At 44.6% G+C, this 22682-nt stretch overlaps 1 protein-coding gene across 1 annotated transcript in view; it reads right to left on the bottom strand.

The window, feature by feature from the left end:
* Nucleotides 1–218: 218 nt before the first annotated feature.
* LOC126358260 (ATP-sensitive inward rectifier potassium channel 12-like) overlaps nucleotides 219–22682 on the bottom strand; it is a 139370-nt gene continuing 116906 nt past the window's right edge. Inside the window, exons 6-7 of the mRNA XM_050007532.1 lie at nucleotides 10137–10368; nucleotides 219–2430 (exon numbers count right to left, since the gene is read on the bottom strand). Coding sequence (XP_049863489.1) covers nucleotides 2357–2430; nucleotides 10137–10368 — 306 coding nt within the window. The 3' untranslated portion in view covers nucleotides 219–2356. The remainder of the gene's footprint in view (nucleotides 2431–10136; nucleotides 10369–22682) is intronic.

The raw sequence follows: 22682 nt of genomic DNA, 5'->3' as shown, positions 1-22682 counted from the left end.
TGTCTTACTTTTCTGCCGTATCAGTTTACTGCCCCCTATTCGAGGAAGCTGTTGGTAATTGAGGCAAGGCTTCAATGCCCTCTTAAACTGAGGGATTCGCCCGATATGCACCATAGTTAGTTAGTTAATTAGTTACATGTTCCATTGATCAGTCTCATGGTAATCTTTATGATGTGGAATGTGTCAATTGCATAAGAAATGCATTCATGAATCAAGGTTAGTTTTTTTAAGCTTAAAAATTTTATTACCTACCCCATATACTTAAATGGCAAAAATGAATATATTACACCTATTGATTAATTTATTTCTATTTCGGAATTCATCTATGGTATGGAAATGAGATACTTAAAGTAGTAAAGGAGTTTTGCTATTTAGGAAGTAAAATAACTGATGATGGTCGAAGTAGAGAGGATATAAAATGTAGACTGGCAATGGCAAGGAAAGCGTTTCTGAAGAAGAGAAATTTGTTAACATCGAATATAGATTTATGTATCAGGAAGTCGTTTCTGAAAGTATTTGTTTGGAGTGTAGACGTGTATGGAAGTGAAACGTGGACGATAAATAGTTTGGACAAGAAGAGAATAGAAGCTTTCGAAATGTGGTGCTACAGAAGAATGTTGAAGATAAGGTGGACAGATCACGTAACTAATGAGGAGGTATTGAATAGGATTGGGGAGAAGAGAAGTTTGTGGCACAACTTGACTAGAAGAAGGGATCGGTTGGTAGGACATGTTTTGAGGCATCAAGGGATCACAAATTTAGCATGGGAGGGCAGCGTGGAGGGTAAAAATCGTAGAGGGAGACCAAGAGATGAATACACTAAGCAGATTCAGAAGGATGTAGGTTGCAGTAGGTACTGGGAGATGAAGAAGCTTGCACAGGATAGAGTTGCATGGAGAGCTGCATCAAACCAGTCTCAGGACTGAAAACAACAACAACAACAACAACAACAACAATAGAAGGAGTTGTCAAGGAGGTACGATTTCAATTTATTTTTGAAACTTTTACTGCTGTCTGTCAGATATTTTATTTCATCTGGTAATTTATCGATAAGTTTTACAGCATATGTTACCTCTTTCTGTGCCAAAGATAGCTATTATAATCATGAATGCCACTTTTGTTCTACAATATTACTTTTATTTTGTTAACTGGTTTTCGTCTTACGAGGCTGTCTTCAGACATTTACTGACCATTGTTCCCAAACAAGTTACAATGTCTGCAAACAACATTGGAAGAGAAGTAACACGTCTAGTCTGAAGCAGAAACATAAAGTAAGTAACATCTTTGACAGTGTGGTGGTAATGCAATCAAAAAGTGAAAAATTGAACAGTAAATAAATAAAAATGCAGTAGACAGCAAAAACTTTAACGCAAGACAGGAACAGCATGCCTACATAACAGGTTCTATTAATAAACAAAACCAATAAAATAAAATAAAATTAGTACTTAAAAAGACTACATCGGGAGGTATAAAACATGGAGAGTGATACACAAACCAATTAAAAGAAGACACAATTATCAATGTAGCTACAGGTTACATAAGGAACTTAAGCAATATCAATAATATAAACAGAAATAAATAAATGCAGGAAAGTGGAGGTGTTTGAGGGAACGTACAGTAAATGTAATATTTGAGAGTGTGGTAGTAGTGCGTTTTAACATTAACATTATATTCAAAAGAATGTTTATGTAACAGTTAACATTAAATGAATGAACGAAGTAAGATATGAACAATATTTGATGAGACAACTACAAGAGGTGTTAGACATGGACGGTAATACAAGTACCAGTTAAAAGAAAGCCTTAACTATTGAAACTACAGTCTATATGGAATACAGGGACAACAATACATTTCTCATGTCAAAGCTGTTCTCATTTTGCTTAACCACTTTTGCAGCACTAACACTACTTGTATTGCTGTAATTTTTGTAAGAGGAGCGTCTTTGAGACTTTAAGTTTGGAGTCACACCGGGTTCCATAAGATGCGGCGAACTGAATGTAAAAGACATCAGCATACCGTAACACTTAAAACAAACACACGTTTCATCACTCTTCAAAACAAACAATCTGTTAATAATTGTAATCCAAAAAATTACTGCGTTTCATGAGCTTTATATGCCCGCAGAAACGACTTGCAGAAAACGGTGTCTATAGTGCAGTTCACCACGTTAAATATCCCAACATGAGTTGCCGTCCACTTCCAACTATTCGTACTATCATAATCTCGAAATGTACTAACACAGCAGCAACGTTTCGCTACTGCAACTCCTCCAGTCTTTTGACGACGAACGTCGCTGTACCTGTCTGGTTTCACTTGCAAGTGAAGCAAGTGACATCGAGGGAAGGGCTGGCTGCACTCAGGCAGCTTTCAGCTCGTGTCCAACGATGATGTGACCATCACCAGCGGAGTGACGTGACTCTTTGATCTCTCCTGAAACATCAGAGTAAGACCAGCTGTTTCTCATAGTTTATTAGTGACACAAACACGGTGAAAGTAATTAACGTGTAAAAAGAAAACTTATTTCTATGTGGTGTCTATTCTATCGTACATGTCCGAAAGAGCAGACACCTCACACATACAAACAGTTAAGGCAGGTCGACCAATGATCTCTGACTGCTGATGCACATCAGGCTCGAACTCTTATGGGAATCGGCGGGATGCCACGAATAATGAGGATAATGGGCAACGGTGTGTGGATAAGTTGAAAAAATGTTCAAATGCTTATGAATTCCTAAGGGACCAATCTGCTGAAGTCTACGGTCCCTGGACTTAAACACTATTTAAACTAACTTATGGTAAGAACACTAGACAAACCCATGCCCGAGGGAGGACTCGAACCTCCGGCGAGAGAGGCCGCGCAATCCGTGACATAGCGCCTCAAACCCCGCGGCTGCATAAGTTGAAAATTTGGTTTAGTGAGAGGCGTGCTACGGTAGTTCGTGCAGTAGCGATGACCATTGTGTCCAGACAGGGCAGTGCTCGGCACATCTGCCTAGACTGGGGTTCGAATCCCAGTTCGGCACATATTTTCGGCTTTCCACATTAATTTAAATCCACTCGCAGCTCGTGTCTGTAGTACCTTCGTGAGAAAATCTCTTGTTCTTAGAAAATAACAAACTACTGTTCTTTCTGATAATAACAGATATTGATAACAAAATCTTAGACAATTGTATGAGACTAGATCTTCAACGATACTCAATCCGAATTGCATGAGTAATACGAAAAACTTCCAGTCTCACTTCAGCAAACTCGGTCAGACATGATGTTATCGGTGGGTTTATAGAAAATCAGCCAAGTTCCTTTTCCCAAAACCTGTATAGTAGAGTTAATCGTTTTCTCTTCGTATCTACGTACACTTCTCTTGTGCAAGTTCATTCAGTGAAGGGAAACGGGACAAATAAATGTTTTCTAGAAGAGACGTGTAACAGTTGTACTTCCCGTGTTTCACGTACGACCCAGCTGCTACCAGGGACAGTTGCACCTAAATGTCTGGATAATGTTCCGCTGTATTTCCCTTGGCAAATGGAAATCCGTTTTGGCTCTCAGTGCCGGCCGGAGTGGCCGAGTGGTTTTAGGCGCTACAGTCTGAACCGCGCGACCGCTACAGTCGCAGGTTCGAATCCTGCCTCGGGCATGGATGTGTGTGATGTCCTTAGGTTAGTTAGGTTTAAGTAGTTCCAAGTTCTAGAGGACTGATGACCTCAGAAGTTAAGTCCCGTAGTGCTCAGAGCCATTTGAACCATTTGTCTCTCAGTGTCGTTCTAGAAAAACTATCGTACAATCCTGGCCATAAAGCAGTCGCAAAATTCCTGCCATTTCCGTTGAAGTTGGTGCAGCAGTTTCAGTTTGTCAAGATTCACCGGTTGCGTGGGCGTCGACAACTGTTGAACTGTTGTCTCCATCTCAGCACTGATTTCTCCGGGCTTCTGAAGAAACTTTCTCCACTTTATCGTCACTTATTTCTTTTCGTACGAGGGTCAGTCAAAAAGTAATGCCTCCTATTTTTTTTCTACGTTTAATTGTCAGGAAATTTAAATGCAATTACATAGGTTGAAAACCACAACATTGAGGATCATTTTGTCATTTTTCAATGTAATCTCCGCCCATCTCTACAGTTTTGGTCCATCTTTGAACAAGGGCATGTATCCCAGCACGGTAAAAATCACAGCTCTGCTTCCTAAGCCATTGACGCACGGATGTTTTGACGGCCTCCTCATCTTCAAAATGAATCCCACGATGAGCTTCTTTTAGTGGCCCGAACAGATGGAAGTCTGATGGTGTCAGGTCAGGGCTGTATGGGGGATGAGGCAAAACTTCCCATCCAATTTTGACAATCTCGTCAGAGGTGTGACGACTGGTGTGTGGTCTTGCATTGTCATGCAAAAGAAGAACATCTGCCATTGATTTTGTTGGGCGAACTCGCTGTAGACGTGCTTTAAGTTTTTTGAGGGTTGTGACGTATTGAACAGAATTTATTGTGCATCCCTGCTCCAAAAAATCAACCAGAATCACACCCTCTGTATCCCAGAAAACTGTTGCCATAACTTTCCCTGCCGATCGCACAGTTTTGAATTTTTTCTTCCTCGGCGAGCTTGTGTGACGCCACTCCATTGACTGCCTCTTTGATTCGGGTTCAAAAAAATGCACCCATGTTTCGTCCCCGGTCACAATTTTTTTCAGAAACTCATCTCCCTCCAAACGGAAGCGCTGCAAGTGTTGGGAGGCTATTGTGTTCCTTGCCTCTTTATTCTGATCGGTTAACATTCTTGGAACCCACCGTGCACAAACTTTTGAGTACCCCAAATGTTTAATAATCGTGATCACACTGCCTTTACTAAGAGAAATAATGCGACACACTTCATCTGCAGTCACCCGACGGTCACCACGAATGATGTCATCAACTTGCTGAATGTTGTGTGGAGTCACTGCACTCACCGGCCTGCCGCTCCGCTTTTCGTCAGTCAACGGTGTTTGCCCTTCAGCTTCCTTACAACGACGAACCCATCGTCTAACAGTGCTGACATCCACTGTCACAACACCATACACCTTCTTCAGTCTTTCATGAATGCGTATGGGCGTTTCACCTTCTGCATTCAAGAATTCAATCACACAACGCTGTCTCAAACGAACATCGATGTCGGCCATCTTACAAACTTCTGCTGTGCTGCCACCTGTTGACACAGAAAGTTACTACTGCAGTGGATTGCTGAAGACGGTTTGAGGAATGGCGCCAAATTCAAATTTTTCACTTAACTTAATTTTTTTAAGTAGAAAAAAAATGGGAGGCATTACTTTTTGACCGACCCTCGTATTACACTTATGTTCCTTATTAATAGCTGCAGCCCCTTTACGGAAATTGCTGGCACAACACCCTTTGATCTGACGTTTAAGAAAGAGCACGACATCCAAACTGATGTTCAAATATGCATCCAACCGCAAGTAAACGGTTTCTTTGTTCGTGTTCCAGCTCTTTGCTAAGGTTAATCGGTAACTCCGCAATGTTCTTAAAAAACTACGACATACTACTTTCTCACCTGATGGCATATGCGAAAAATTACTGACTGGAATATTCGATCTTTCTATTCGGCAATAATAACATAAATTTCAGGTCATGGGGAGATCATGTAGTAGCAGTTGTATTGTATTGTATGTTAACCGGGAGCCTAGAAACGACGGAGAGGCTCCGTCCCCACGGCAGCCGTAGTGGTCCACAACCCCACGACGACTACTGTAGTCCACTTCACCCCTCCGCCGCCCCACACCGAACCACTCGTTCAGGGTTATTGTGCGGTTCGGCCCTCGGTGGACCCCCACACGGAGCTTCTCACACCAGACGAGTGTAGCCCCTACGTTTGCGTGGTAGAGTAATGGTGGTGTACGCGTACGTGGAGAACTTGTTTGCGCAGCTATCGCCAACATAGTGTAGCTGAGGCGGAATAAGGGGAACCAGCCCGCATTCGCCGAGGCAGGTGGAAAACCGCCTGAAAACCATCCTCAGGCTGGCTAGCTGGCTCGCCAGACCTTCGACACAAGTCCGCCGGGCGGATTCGTGCCGGGGACCAGGCGCTCCTTCCCAATCCGGAAAACCGTGCGTTAGACCTTACGGCTAACCGGGCGGGCATAGTAGCACTTAGTGGTGGTGAAGAAACGCCTCTACGAAACGGTTCGCTAATTTATAACTGAAATGCCTAGTTTCTGTTATTACGAATATGTTAAATGAAAAGACTGTTGGCAGCTGCCCGCTGCAAAACCGCTGTTTCCAGAGTCTTCGTAGCAGAATTTGGTATGTCAAATGACTGTGTCATAATCAGCGGTGGAATTCGCTTGAAACACAGACTGATTCACGAGTTGTTGGCGTTCTAATTACAACTTTTGTAATCTCCATAAGGCACCTTATGTGCAGTTCCGCTTAGCAAGATTTACATTTGAATCAAAAGCAGAGCTATAATTACAAACTAGAATGTTGGATATTTCCAGAAAAGTTAAAAAATTTGTTATATGCTACTTGTGTAGACTGAAACCGTATGGTACAATTCAAACGCATAATTCGTTTCGTCATGTACCAAATATTTGTAATTTTGCTGCTGTTCAGTATACAAGAAGACGGTGGTAGTCTAATGCTTAAAAAAATGCTCCTGTTCGAATGCTATTAGAAACATCTTTCCGCGCCCAGAAAATAAATGCTGTCCAGTTTTATCTCACAAGAATGTATAATTTAAGTAATATGTTGTAATGAATCTGATGATACAGAACACGACCTTGATTTCAAATGAAAAAAGAAACTCAGTATGGTTTAGACAATACGGACTACTATGGAAAATATTCTCGAAAGGGGTTATACCTAACCTTACATTTTACTACCAATATATTTAGTACCACCATTTTTAAAACTAGTCTTCTTCAGACTGCTCATCGACGCAACTATTTTCAAATGCAACTGTAAATCTTCTTTTCAAGATGTGAACGTGCTTCATTTCCCGAGCTGCATTCAGTTTCCACTACTTTGATTTTATTTCAATTTTGAGGAATAAAAAAAAGTCACACAAAGTTATGAGTGATGAAGACGGTTGGTGGGAGACAATCGGCATTATATTTTTATATCTTAGCCACAACGTCGAGTACAATGAGCAGCAGAACAAGGGTCCAGCAGTCTATTCCTGACTCCTTTGAACTTTTCTCTTTCATATCCCACCGTCCACCTCAGTCGCATTAGAACCCAGTGGGCTGATGTCCTTCGTAAGATTCTTCTTGCAAAAAAATTCACCGCGCATGGTGAAGCGTCGATATCGAAGTTTGTCTTGTTAGAGGAGGAGAGCTAAATCTTACAGTGCAGCTGTGGTCATCTACAATTCGTTTATGACCACAGAAAAGTGGTATCACAACTTCCCGCTAGAAGTGAAGACAAAAAATGCAACATTTAGGGTCGAAAAGATGTACGGGTTGCAACACAGCGCAACATGTAGTCAGAGCTACGAATTACATAGTCCAGTTTTCAGGGCTGTGCAGCGTGTCAAACCGGGGAGTCAAGAGTGGGCTGGGTTCAGTTGCAGGCTGTTTAGGGTCGTTTCTACAGATCTTGTTGAGGGCTCTTTTTGGAGTTTCTCACATTCATCTCGTCGAATGCTTGCCCTGGGCTATATTCACACCAAAAAAATAAAGCTTTTAAAACATATGATTCAAACTTTATTATGCTACTCAAAATTCAAAAAATAAAACATGAAGAAAATGCGATAAATCATCAAATGTTAAGTTCTGCGGCTAAAAAACTTGAATAAGCGTTTTTAAAAGTTTGTTTACGCTGTCTTCACTCTGAGGAGTATTACAGGATGGCCTTCCTAGCTGGTTGATATCCAACAGGAATTCCTTAATAGATCTGATGTCGTTTTTGAATTTTTAGATTCTTATCGCTCAGTACAAACCCAACACTACTGGTATACGAATAACCTTTTATGAATATTTTCTATCTTTGTTTGCTACCTCTTTGGACAAGCAAGTTTTTAACATATGAGAATGTAATTACTAATGGTTAAATAAAAAAGCTCGTATCTATGTTCATAATAATAATATTGTTGCACAGCAATGCTCTTCCCAGCTGAATTAATAAGTTTTCAAGGCTACTGCTCGACACGGACGGTAGAAGAATGAAGCGTGCCTCTGTCTGCGTGTCACAATGATGACCTAGAGCGCGCGAAGAGTGCCAGTAGGCGAAAAGCAGGGCAACGTTCGTAACTCATTGCCACACAGCGAGCAGAGGTATAACAAGTAGTAGAGGTGCAGTATTGCGGCATCCAGAAATGTCATTCCGCAAGCTCTGCAGTACAATACAGAGTGATAACGTGTAACATCCGAGCTACGCTAGCCCAAGGCGTTCTAATTCTGGCTGTAAATGCAGAGGCAGGGAAACCCGCCCGTAGCTGAGACATCACGATGCAGACAAGACCGCTGACACTTCTGGTTAACCTGCTGCAATGACGTGATGTGGGGCTTTAAAAACCCCTGTTTCAGACATCTCATATTCAGTGTCTGGTCATTCCGTCTGTATCGCCGATACCGACGGAGCGACAGTCTCGTTAGCTGCAGGTTAACTTTGCTGCGGAAACGTTATGTGCTGCTTGATGCCTGTCTGAAAACTTCAGCTACGAGACTTCGATCTGCTGCCCGTGGTTGGACTTCATCGCTCGACGTTGCTGCTACCGATTGTTCACAGCCTTACTGACAGGAGATGCGGAACCGGGCCTTCCTCTGGCGAAGATTCAAACCGACTGACTGCAAGCATCCATCTTCCACTTGCTAGGTGGGCGTCTGAGTGCCGCCTTGCAGATTGTACATGTACAGTCTTCGTGGCTGTTTCCTGTGGGTGCTGAGGGTGCCCTGGGCTTCCGTCTTCACGACAACCACCATCCGGAAGATGATATGCGTACAAGCCTAAGCGCGCGTCTCTTTCCGAGGGTGCTGGTTCAAATGGCTCTGACCATTATGGGACTTAACACCTGAGGTCATTAGTCCCCTAAACTTAGAACTACTTCAACCTAACTAACCTAAGGACATCACACACATCCATTCCCGAGGCAGGATTCAAACCTGCGACCGTAGCGGTCACGCGGTTCCAGACTGAAGCGCCTAGAACCGCTCGTCCACAGCGGCCGGCTCCGAGGGTGCTGAGCCACACCACATCCACATAGATAGGTCCATGGGGCGCCCCGCTGGCCCCTGCTACAATACCCCGCACCGTGCTGCTGTCAGCCAGTGCGTCTGGCCTACTGCAAACTGCCAGAGTGCTGTGCCTCCTGTAGTGTTTGTATTGGTATCAAGCACACTTCCAACACAAAAACACGTGCAGTGTTCCAAGACTTACTACACTATGTAGTGTACCTGTCAGATTCATCTGGTGTACCCTTAGTGTTCATATGGTGCATTGCTTGTTGTAACACAACAGTACATTACTATAATTTGTTTCCGTGTTCGTAACTGGACGTACAGCTCCCAATTTAACACATGAGCTGCCAGATAAAGTTTTCTACTACGGGCAATCAGATGGAAGCAGAGAACTTGTGTTCAGTGTCTGCGACGCAATCCGGCAGCGACCTTGCGGTGTTCCAACGAATGCGTGTTTCCAAAAGGGTCGAGGCTGCATTCCAATGGATGGCAGTCACATCCGAAGAGTGGTGCATGGACATGGCGATCATTGATAATAGTGGAAGTGTACGATTACTTCGAAAATATGAAGTATACGACCGTTTTTATAGGAACTTTTTCCTTCCTTTGTTGCTTACTACATCCTCTAAAATATTGGAATCTTTTTGTGGACGCCATGTGTACTAACGAATAGCGTTTTACCTTGTAAGTAAACTGTTGAGTGTATGGCTATTAAACGTTTGAGTTAATACTTTTCTATAGCTTCAGGAGAACTTAATTGTTAGAACACGACACATTATCAAACTCACCAAATCAGTTATCAGAAATGGAAATTTCAGAATCTAGTCCGCTCTTGGATGGTTTCCTACGGACGCATATGGTAATCGATCGTGCAGTTAAGAAGAAATTTTCAGTTCGTTCAGTGAGTGAAGTAATTTTCTACAGCGGACGCGGTGAAACATTGCGACCCGAACCAGAGAAGTAAAGAGCGTCGGCCGTACCTTCTGGGGGCGTCCTGCTGGTCTCCTGGTCGCAGGCAGAGGACGTGGGGGTGTCCACGGGCCGCGTGGCGCCCAGCGCGCGGTAGTCGGTCATGTAGCAGCGCCGCTCGGGGCTGAAGCGCACCACCTGCTCGAAGCAGCGCCCCCACAGGACCTCACTCAGCAGGTAAGACGTGCGCGCCTGCACGCGCTGGTCTGTCGACTCGATGGTTCCTTCCAGGATAGCAATCACCTGCAACATACACGCTCCATTATCAAATATCCCTATAAAGAACGTAAAGTCTGTCGCGCAACCCCGACCGGGCTGTTGGCCTCTTCCCTACGGCACTAGGAGGGAGAGGGTGGCAGGCCCATCACACCGGCCACCTTTACCCCCTCGAAAGATCATCGTTAATCATTTGATATCTGGCTGAGTGGATCTGACACTACCCTGGAGAGACTGGAGCGAGGAAAAATCTCCGCCCCTATCCAGGATTAAACACAGAACCTTCAGAGCCAAACCAATGGTCTACCCACTACATCACCAAATGTACCCATCCGAAGGAAAATCAATGAGTATTAAACCAGTTCAGTTCCTGTATCACTGCAAAACATGACTGGCGGAGAAACGACGTGGGGACCTTAAAAGGGCAACGAAATAAAGTGTACTGCAGATTTGTCAATTACAAGTTATCCTTGTGTTTCAGCAAATGACCAACTGATAACAGGTAATTATTGCATCACAGAAAAGAAAGCTGTCAGTGTAAAGATGACCGCCCCATTGTTGACTGGCACTGCCTTTTAGTAGCGACACGTGACACGTTTTTTGAGCAGTGAAGCTGTTAAACCTGTGGAAATGTATCTCAGGATGAAAGCATAGTATGGTGATTTGTTTATGTTCCTATGAAAAGTGCACGAGTGCTGCAGAAAGTTTAAAAGAGGCGTAACTTCTAAGGAGCATGCCCCGCGCTCGAGCCCAGAACATCGCAGAGCGGCGATCGAAAACATTACCGCAGTCTAGAGCTTGTGGCGGAAAACTGGCTTATTTCTGTAAACAAGGCCGGCCGGGGTGGGCGAGCGGTTCTAGGCGCTACAGTCTGGAACCGCGCGACCGCTACGGTCTCAGGTTCGTATCCTGCCTCGGGCATTTACGTGTATGATGTCCTTAGGTTAGTAAGGTTGAAGTACTTCTAAGTTCTAGGGGACTGATGACCTCAGAAGTTAAGTCCCATAGTGCTCAGAGCCATTTGTACCATTTTTTCTGTAAACAAAGTAGCCACTTGAATTCAAGGACATAGTATCGGCAGCAATTGAGAGATTGATACTAAATAAATTAACAAACGACGGACCTGATCCTCCTTGGTGCACAAAACGTGTCAGAACACTGTTGCAGAAACAACGAAACAAATGTAGCAAATTTGAACAGACGCGAAATCCCCAAGATCGGCGATCTTTTACAGAAGCTCGAAATTTAGCGCTGACTTCAATACGAGGTTCTTATGATAGTTTCCACAACGAAACTTTTTGTCTCGAAACCTGGCCGAAAATCCAAAGAGATACTGGTCGTATGTGAAGTATGCTAGCGGCAAGACACAGTCACTGTCTTCCCTGCGCGATAGCAATGGAGATATTATCAAAGACAGCGCTGCCAAAGCAGAGTTACTAAGCACAGCCTTCCGACATGCCTACGTAAAAGAAGACGAAGTAAATATTTCAGAATTCGAATCAAGAACAGCCGCCAACATGAGTAACGTAGAAGTAAATATCCTCGGAGCAGTGAAGCAACTTAAATCACTTAATAAAAGCTAGTCTTCTAGTCCAATCTATATACCAATTACATTAATTTCAGAGTTTTCTGATGCAATAGCTCCATACTTAACACTCATATACAACACTTCCCTCGACGATAGATCTATACCCAAAGACTGGAAAGTTGCACACGTCACATCAATATTCAAGAAAGGTAGTAGGAGTAATCCACTAAACTACAGGCCCGTATCATTAACGTCGATATGCAGTAGAATTGTGAAACATATATTGTGTTCAAACATTATGAATTAACTCGAAGAAAACGGTCTATTGACACACAGTCAACATGCATTTAGAAAACATCGTTCTTGTGAAACACAACAAGCTCTTAACTCGCATGTAGTGTTGAGTACTATTGACAAGGGTTTTCAGACTGATTCCGTATTTCTGGATATCCGGAAGGCTTTTGACACTGCACCACACAAGCGGCTCGTAGTGAAATTGCGTGCTTATAGAATATCGTCTCAGTTATGTGACTGGATTCGTGATTTCCTGTCAGAGAGGTCACAGTTCGTAGTAATTGACGGAAAGTCGTCGAGTGAAACAGAAGTGATTCCAGGTGTTCCCTAAGGTAGTGTTATAGGCCCTTTGCTGTTCCTTATCTATATAAACGATTTGGGAGACAATATGAGCAGCCGTCTTAGGTTGTTTGCAGATGACAGTGTCATTTATCGACTAATAAAGTCATCAGAAGATCAAAACAAACGGCATAACGATTTAGAAAACATATCTGTATGGTTCGAAAATTGGCAATTGCCCCTAAATAACTAAAAGTGTGAGGTCATCCACTTGAGTGACAAAAGGAATTCGTTAAACATCGATTATACGATAAATCACTGAAATCTAGATGCCGTAAATTCAACTAAATACCTAGGAATTAGAATTATGAACAACTTCAGTTAGAAGGAACACATAGAAAATAATGTGGGGAAGGCTAACCAAAGACTGCGTTTTATTGGCAGGACTCTTAGAAAATGTAACAGATCTACTGAGGAGACTGCCTACACTAAGCTTGTCCGTCCTCTTTTAAAATACTGCTGCGCGGTGTGGGATCCTTACCAGATAGGACAGACGGAGTACATCGAAAAAGTTCATAGAAGGTGAGCAAGTTTTGTATTATCGCGAAACAGGGGAGAGAGTGACGCCGAAATGATACAGGATTTGGGGTTGGCATAATTAAAACAGGGGCGGTTTTCGTTGCGGCGGAATCTTCTGACGAAATTCCAGTCACCAACTTTCTCCTCCGAAAGACGAAATACACTCCTGGAAATTGAAATAAGAACACCGTGAATTCATTGTCCCAGGAAGGGGAAACTTTATTGACACATTCCTGGGGTCATATACATCATATGATCACACTGACAGAACCACAGGCACATAGACACAGGCAACAGAGCATGCACAATGTCGCCACTAGTACAGTGTATATCCTCCTTTCGCAGCAATGCAGGCTGCTATTCACCCATGGAGATGATCGTAGAGATGCTGGATGTAGTCCTGTGGAACGGCTTGCCATGCCATTTCCACCTGACGCCTCAGTTGGACCAGCGTTCGTGCTGGACGTGCAGACCGCGTGAGACGACGCTTCATCCAGTCCCAAACATGCTCAATGGGGGACAGATCCGTAGATGTTGCTGGCCAGGGTAGTTGACTTACACCTTCTAGAGCACGTTGGGTGGCACGGGATACATGCGGACGTGCATTGTCCTGTTGGAACAGCAAGTTCCCTTGCCGGTCTAGGAATGGTAGAACGATGGGTTCGATGACGGTTTGGATGTACCGTGCACTATTCACTGTCCCCTCGACGATCACCAGAGATGTACGGCCAGTGTAGGAGATCGCTCCCCACACCATAATGCCGGGTGTTGGCCTTGTGTGCCTCGGTCGTATGCAGTCCTGATTGTGGCGCTCACCTGCACGGCGCCAAACACGCATACGACCATTATTGGCACCAAGTCAGAAGCGACTCTCATCGCTGAAGGCGACACGTCTCCATTCGTCCCTCCATTCACGCCTGTCGCGACACCACTGGAGGCGGGCTGCACGATGTTGGGGCGTGAGCGGAAGACGGCCTAACGGTGTGCGGGACCGTAGCCCAGCTTCATGGAGATGGTTGCGAATGGTCCTCGCCGATACCCCAGGAGCAACAGTGTCCCTAATTTGCTGGGAAGTGGCGGTGCGGTCTCCTACGGCACTGCGTAGGATCCTACGGTCTTGGCGTGCATCCGTGCGTCGCTGCGGTCCGGTCCCAGGTCGACGGGCACGTGCACCTTCCGCCGACCACTGGCGACAACATCGATGTACTGTGGAGACCTCACGCCCCACGTGTTGAGCAATTCGGCGGTACGTCCACCCGGCCTCCCGCATGCCCACTATACGGCCTCGCTCAAAGTCCGTCAACTGCACATACGGTTCACGTCCACGCTGTCACGGTATGCTGCCAGTGTTAAAGACTGCGATGGAGCTCCGTATGCCACGGCAAACTGGCTGAGACTGACGGCAGCGGTGCACAAATGCTGCGCAGCTAGCGCCATTCGACGGCCAACACCGCGGTTCCTGGTGTGTCCGCTGTGCCGTGCGTGTGATCATTGCTTTCACAGCCCTCTCGCAGTGTCCGGAGCAAGTATGGTGGGTCTGACACACCGGTGTCAATGTGTTCTTTTTTCCATTTCCAGGAGTGTATTTTGTTGCCACCGACATACATGAGGAGGAACGATCACCATGATAAAAAGATATAGGCGTTAGTGTTTTCCGCGCGCTGTACGAGATAAGAATAATAGAAAATTGTGAAGGTGGTTCGCCGAATCCTCTACCAAGCACCTAAACGTGATTTGCAGAGTATTCATGTAGACGTAGATATAAATGTAGCCACCGTTAAGATATTAGTGTTGGTTCAGCACACATTCGTAATGTGCTACGATTCAATGAATGTCTGCAAGGCCGATAACAAGTCAGTTGTCTGACGAATTCGGAGATTATCGCTTTGAAGCCTGTGAGGATCTTTTGCTTCGTTTGCAGATCGAAGTTAATGGATTTTTTGACAGAACTGCTGCAGGACATGAAACTTGGGTCCACTATCACAAACCTGAAATAAAAAGATCGAGCGAGAAACAATGCGACACTCTTTACCACAGCCTTAACCCTTCCCCACTCAACCATTGACAGGAAGAATTATGCTTACTCTGTTTTGGAATACAAAAAGGGTATTTTTAGAATTACGTGAGATTACATAGGCTTAACAGTATCCAGTAATTCATACTCTTATGTGCTACGAAAGCCTTGCAATCAGTAACAAACGACGAGCATTTCGGGCTGAAGGTGTTTTGTTGCAACACGACAACGCTCGTCCTCATACTACCCGTTGACCCTAGCAACAAGACAGGACATGAAATCTGAATATCGGACACTCACCTTAATTACCATATCACGTAACGAGGGACTTTCATATACCCGACAGCTGAAAGAAGGAGGCAAATATTTCAGAAGCGACGAATAGATGAAGACCACAATGCAGCAGTAGCTGCATTGACTACCAAATGCATCCTCAAGAGATATTCACTACTGGCCATTAAAACTGCTACACCAAGAAGAAATGCAGATGATAAACGCGTATTCATTGGACAAATATATTATACCAGAACTGACATGTGATAACATTTTCACCCAATTTTGGTGCTTAGACCCTGAGAAATCAGTACCTAGAACAACCACCTCTGGCCGTAATAACGACCTTGATACGCCTGGGCATTGAGTCACACAGAGCTTGGCTGTCGTGTACAGGTACAGCTGCCCATGCAGCTTCAACACGATACCACAGTTCATCAAGAGTAGTGACTGGCGTATTGTGATGAGCCAGTTGCTCGGCCATCATTGACCAGACGATTTCAATTGGCGGCCAGGACAGCAGTCGAACATTTTCTGTATCCAGAAAGGCCCGTACAGAACCTTCAACATGCGGTCATGCATTATCCTGCTAAAATGTAGGGTTTCGCAGGGATCGAATGAAGGGTAGAGCCACGGGTCGTAACACATCTGAAATGTAACGTCCACTGTTCAAAGTGCTGTCAGGGCGAACAAGAGGTGACCGAGTCGTGTAACCAATGGCACCCCATACCATCACGTCGGGTGATACGCCAGTATGTCGATGACGATACACGCTTCCAATGTGCGTTCACCGCGATGTCGCCAAACACGGATGCGACCATCATGATGCTGTAAACAGAACCTGGGCTCATCCGAAAAAATCACAGTTTGCCTTTCGTGCACCCAGGTTCGTCGTTGAGTACACCGTCGCAGGCGCTCCAGTCTGTGATGCAGCGTCAAGGGTAACCGCAGCCATGGTCTCCGAGCTGATAGTCCATGCTGCTGCAAACGTCGTCGAACTGTTCGTGCAGATGGTTGCAAACGTCGCCAACTGTTGATTCAGGGATCGAGACGTGGCTGCACGATCCATTACAGCCATGCGGATAAGATGCCTGTCATCTCGACTGCTAGTGATACGAGGCCATTGGGATCCAGCACGGCGTTCCGTATTACCCTTCTGAACCCACCGATTCCATATTCTGCTAACAGTCATTGGATTTCGACCAACGCGAGCAGTAATGTCGCGATACGATAAACTGCAATCGCTATAGGCTACAATCGGACCTTTATCGAAGTCGGAAACGTGATGTTAGGCATTTCTCCTCCTTACGCGAGGCATCACAACAACGTTTCACCGGTCAACGCCGGTCAGCTGCTGTTTGTGTATGAGAAATCGGTTGGAAACTTTCCTCATGTCAGCACTTTGTAGGTGTCGCCACCGGCGCCAACCTTAAGTGAATGCTCTGAAAAGCTAATCATTTGCATATCACAGCATCTTCTTCCTGTGGGTTAAAATTCGCGTCTGTAGCCCATCATCCTCGTGGTGTAGCAATTGTAATGGCCAGTAGTGTATTTCCGAAGCGGTGGAATGCGTGCATTACACGTTATAAACACTACATCGGAAAATGTGTAATTTTTCTGTGTTATCTCACTTGCATAATCATAAATAATTAAGGTTTCCATCTGAATCACCCACGTATTAGTGCCAGTGGGGATGAGAAACAGCTGAAATCTCTGAAATTTAACGAAGCTCCAGGCCCCGTTGGAGTTCCACTCATATTCTACACGGAATTTGCCTCTGAGTTAGCTCCTCTTTAGAACATAAGGGTAGCAGAAGCGATACACAAAATTACCCTACAATGTCCATAGCAACTACATGTTGTAGAATCTTAGAACATTCTCTGGGCTCGAAAGTAATGAGGTATCTTATACAGATACATCTCCTCCATGCCGACCAGAATGGGTCCCAAGAACGTCGGTTATGTGAAACTCAATTCGTACTTTCGTCTCACCCACACCCTGTTCTGAAAAGCATGGAACATGGCAGTCTGGTAAATGAATCTTTTTTTTTTAACTTCCAGTAGTTTCAGCCCACGAATACTGACCACAGATCAAGCAGGAAAGCAAGGAGATACTGAAATGTACAAAAAAAAAGGGAAACGAAAACAGTGAACAGTCCGAGGACAAAAAGCGCCATATAGAGCATCCTTACAAAGCAACGGCGTCGTGGTTAGGTGGAATGCCAACCGGGCAAAACCTAGTGCAATTTTGTTTTTGTTTCGCTGTATCAAAAATTTTGTTTGTGTGTGGTGTAACTAACATCCCTTTGCAATAGCGAGGTGTAAGGAAGGAATCTACAATGACAGTTGATTCTCAAAAACTGGTCTATCAGCGGATGAAAGGAAGTGGCGTTAATATGGGAACAGCAAACATTGGATTACAAGGCGACAGATCAACCGAATCCTCCATCGAAAAACACGTCTGATGTATCATAATGGCATTAGTGACAGTTTGTGAGTAGTTGGGAGTTGGGGTGGTTTTTATATACAAATTAATTAAATTTATCAATTAATCACCCACTGAGCACGCCCACCCCTGTTCCAGACCACGCCCACCACCCTCCTCCGGATGAAGTCACGTCTTTTTCTGAGGCTGCATATTGCCCCAGCCATCTCCCCTCCTCTCCAACCTCTCCCTCGCACAAACTATCCTATTGGCGGAAATTTCTAACTTTGGCGGGAATTTCGAATTTTAGCGAGAATTTTCTTGGCCCAGGGCTGTGCCACCCTACCCCACCCCCTCACCTACGAATTGGCGTGAAATTAAAATTGGCGGTACCCGTTCCGGAACTCGAACCCTGGTCCTCTTGGGTGGTAAGCTAAGTGCACTCTCCTAACACAATTATACCACCATAGGAGCTTGGAATTGATCGGAAATTAAAATTGGCAGTGCCCTTTCTGGGATCCTAATCCTGATTCTACTGGATGGAAAGCGCAAATGCACCCCCCAACACATGGAAACTGTCCAGATGCATGAGAGGAAGGTTATGTTAGCCCACTTTATTTATTTTGGTTGGGGAAATGAAATAAAGATAGGTCCTAATTATGTAATTAATCATAAAGATCGGACCTATTTACACAACTATATGAGTGGCGCTACACAAGACCGGCCTAAAATCGTATATGGATCTCAAGAATTGATGATACCATACAGTTGGTGTTATCCTGCTGGAAAATTTTTTCTCAGTACCACTCGAAACTACTGACAGACACACACACAAACTTTACCCTACACCTAGAAGCTGCGAGGAAAAAGGCAGGGGTGTAAGGTACCATCTTTATTCTTTTTGGTGGGAAATATGTTCAACCGATAAGACGCTGGTTTTGGAGAGAGAGGAGTTTAAAAATTTTATTACCTGTAAGCATGCAGTATCTATCTCTGTTGGATGTCGAAAGCTACCCTACAGCTCAGGTAATCGAAGGAAATATAGGCAATCACGACTGATGAAAAAAATGTATCACAGTTCTAATTACACTTCGAAATTGTCATGAAAAAACAAGCAGTCGTAATGAATGGGTCATAATGAAATATATGTACCGGGGAAAATCGTCATTCCAAAAGACGGTGGAGGGGGTAGTAGTTGAACGTGAGTTCTCCTCGATCTACAATCACAAACTGCTGAAAACCGAGGCCCTCTCACCTCCCCTCACGCCTCCCCCCTTCCTCCCTCCATCCACCTATAGGGAGGACATTGGCTTTATTAACAGCCACTCCTGTAAGGCCGCTGGCCACACCAGGCATTCCGGCACCCTCCGCGATCACTCGCGACACACGCCTAGCCTTGAGGCAGTACCATTTAGCACAAAAGGGAAATTCACCAGCACAACCTCGCCCCTTCGGAGAAAGCTCCAGATGGCTATTTCAAAAGTCAGCTCCTCGCAAATCAGGAAGCCCCTCCCGCCTAAAGCGAGTGCAGCCTGAAACCGCAGTCGGTTCAGTACAAACCGTGATGCTAGCATCGCCGGCCGCGGTGGTCTCGTGGTTCTAGGCGCGCAGTCCGGAACCGTGCGACTGCTACCGTTGCAGGTTCGAATCCTGCCTCAGGCATGGATGTGTGTGATGTCTTTAGGTTGTAAGTAGGCTGTTTAGGTTTTTTTATTGGTAACGCCGCCGCCACGTAGCGCTCTGTATGAAAATCACTGGCTGTGCCGTGTGCAGTCTGTGGCTGGTTGGCATTGTTGTAATACTCGCCATTGCAGTGTTGGGCAGCGGCAGCTGGATGCTAACAGCGCGTAGCGTTGCGCAGTTGGAGGTGAGCCGCCAGCGGTGGTGGACGTGGGGAGAGAGATGGCGGAGTTTTGTAATTTGTAAGACTGGATGTCATGAACTATCATATATATTTTGACTATTAAGGTAAATACACTGTTCGTTCTCTATTAAAATCATTCATTTGCTAACTATACCTATCAGTAGTTAGTGCCTTCCGTAGTTAGAATCTTTTATTTAGCTGGCAGTAGTGGTGCTCGCTGTATTGCAGTAGTTCGAGTAACGAAGATTTTTTTTGTGAGGTAAGTGATTTGTGAAAGGTATAGGTTAATGTTAGTCAGGGCCATTCTTTTGTAGGGATTATTGAAAGTCAGATTGCGTTGCGCTAAAAATATTGTGTGTCAGTTTAAGCACATTCGTGTATAATTATTCAAAGAGGACGTTTCACATAGACCAGTCGTGTATAAATTGTTCTAAGGGGATGTTTCATAAGGTTAGTTAGGTTTAAGTAGTTCTAAGTTCTAGGGGACTAATGACCACAGCAGTTGAGTCCCATAGTGCTCAGAGCCATTTGAACCATTTTGATGCTAGCATCCCTTATAACAAAACTCTAAGCAAAATACAAAACAAAGAAAGTTCATTGTTAAGCTGCGATTCGGATTATAAGGTGTGCATGAATCAATTTTTTGTCGAATAGTTTCATCGAAAGGGAATGAGATTGGATAGGAGAGAAGAAGACGAATTGCGTAATATTGCTTTTAAACTTTTTTCCCGAAAATTAAAAATTTAACTGAGAAACTAACTAGAGAGACGGATGTAGCGCTAAATCAACTTGCATTTTGACACTTCAAATTAATTAAAACTGCAGCACTTTACTTGAATGTCTCTGCCACACCTGGCTGCAGTGCGCCACTCGTGGCTACAACGATATGTGGCGTAGACCACGGAGTAATGCGTCTTCGTCACACCGCCTCTGTGTGAACCTCTTTATTCTTTAACGTGAGGTGGCTTGAAACAGAGCCACGTCCCCGCCAGACGGCTGTGCTATGCTACTTCGGTGGGAACTTGGCCTGAGACTCACGATATCTGTGACGCATAGATAAGTTTCTTCTGGTACTGTTCCGTGAGCGTATGCTACCGACGTGTGTGACGGTCAGGTGAACAATGAAAGCACATAGCCACAATACTGATGTTTACTCGCTTGTGTGTCAGCTTAATTGACAGTAGTATGAAGAAGCTTGTCAAACTCACACATTCATACCCGGTACGCTTATTTAGCTACTCACGCCTGAACATTGTGCCTTGCTACTCAAGGAGTGCTCTGCCAATCTAAGTATCCACTTTGCAGTTTTAATAGCTTCTACAGTGAACAGAAATACTCGATCCCGAATACGGAATTCTACTGCACAACTACACATGCAGTACTGGTGTAAGCGTGCTTAAAGCGTCTCTGTCACGAGCTAATCCTGCAGATTTTACACTCGAGTTGTTACTGTGTGCACATGCAACTATTATCACAAAAAACAGGGAATGAATAGCGGAAGCCATGTTTGAAATTTTTCTACGCTCAATAGGAGTACGTCCTAGAATTTAAACTTGTCTTAAATGTTTTCTGCTAATGTCAGCTGATCAGGATAATATTTACTCGCATGTCTGGATGAACAGACATTACTGACAGGCATCAGAAATTAATTCGAAGTAAATTCGCTTAACAAATAACTTGGCACAGCTTTGTTAGGTACAGACGTGCAGCCTATTAGCGACTCACGAAAATTTGTGCCGGACCGAGACTCGAACGCAGATTTCCTGCTTATCTCGAGCGGTCGTCTTAACTACTTGCAGTTATTCGAGCACACCTCGCTTTGAACCCAGCCTGCCGCTATCTACAGCTGATGCTAAGATATTCGCCTTTAGCGAATCTATTTCGAATTAATTTCGGACGGCTGACGATTATTAATATCTGTTCATTCATTAAACTGAAATAAATGTTACATGCCGAGGCGGACGCAAGATGATAGTATCAAGGGTCTCGATTTCTCACAGTCTCGTTCTTACTGGTGCGGAAAGACAGGGTAATGCTGCGAACATTAAGCATGGCAGTAGGAGACTATGGCATAGGGATGCAGACAGTGTGACGTATGGAAGTTTGGATCGGCCCATGAGGCTTATACGGATAACTGAAGTGGATAACGCGACCGTACACGGTAAGTGGGAAGTCCGGGCTCGAGTCCCAGTCTAGCACAAATTTACATGTCAGCAATAGACAGTACATCTATACACTACACAGCAGATGCCAAGATATCCATATTCAGCTAATTTACTCGTATTTCGAATTGATCATGAGAAGTTTACAGACGTTCATACACGCAATTAGGTGAGTTTTGTGTTAGTTATTCACTTTACCAATTCCGCATCACTTGATATATATATATATATATATATATATATATATATATATATATATATATATATATATATATAATCCTGGAAATTTAAATAAGAACACCGTGAATTCATTGTCCCAGGAAGGGGATACTTTATTGACACATTCCTGGGGTCAGATACATCACATGATCACACTGACAGAACCACAGGCACATAGACACAGGCAACAGAGCATGCACAATGTCGGCACTAGTACAGTGTATATCCACCTTTCGCAGCAATGCACGCTGCTATTCTCCCATGGAGACGATCGTAGAGATGCTGGATATAGTCCTGTGGAACGGCTTGCCATGCCATTTCCACCTGGCGCCTCAGTTGGACCAGCGTTCGTGCTGGACGTGCAGACCGCGTGAGACGACGCTTCATCCAGTCACAAACATGCTCAATGGGGGACAGATCCGGAGATCTTGCTGGCCAGGGCAGTTGACTTACACCTTCCAGAGCACGTTGGGTGGCACGGGATACATGCGGACGTGCATTGTCCTGTTGGAACAGCAAGTTCCCTTGCAGGTCTACGAATGGTAGAACGATGGGTTCGATGACGGTTTGGATGTACCGTGCACTATTCAGTGTCCCCTCGACGATCACCAGAGGTGTACGGCCAGTGTAGGAGATCGCTCCCCACACCATGATGCCGGGTGTTGGCCCTGTGTGCCTCGGTCGTATGCAGTCCTGATTGTGGCG

The sequence above is a fragment of the Schistocerca gregaria genome, chromosome 1, assembly GCF_023897955.1.
Source record: "Schistocerca gregaria isolate iqSchGreg1 chromosome 1, iqSchGreg1.2, whole genome shotgun sequence".
Taxonomy (NCBI): Eukaryota; Metazoa; Arthropoda; class Insecta; order Orthoptera; family Acrididae; genus Schistocerca; species Schistocerca gregaria.
The sequence above is the reverse complement of the archived record's forward strand: the minus strand, read 5'-3'. Positions and strand labels throughout refer to the sequence as shown.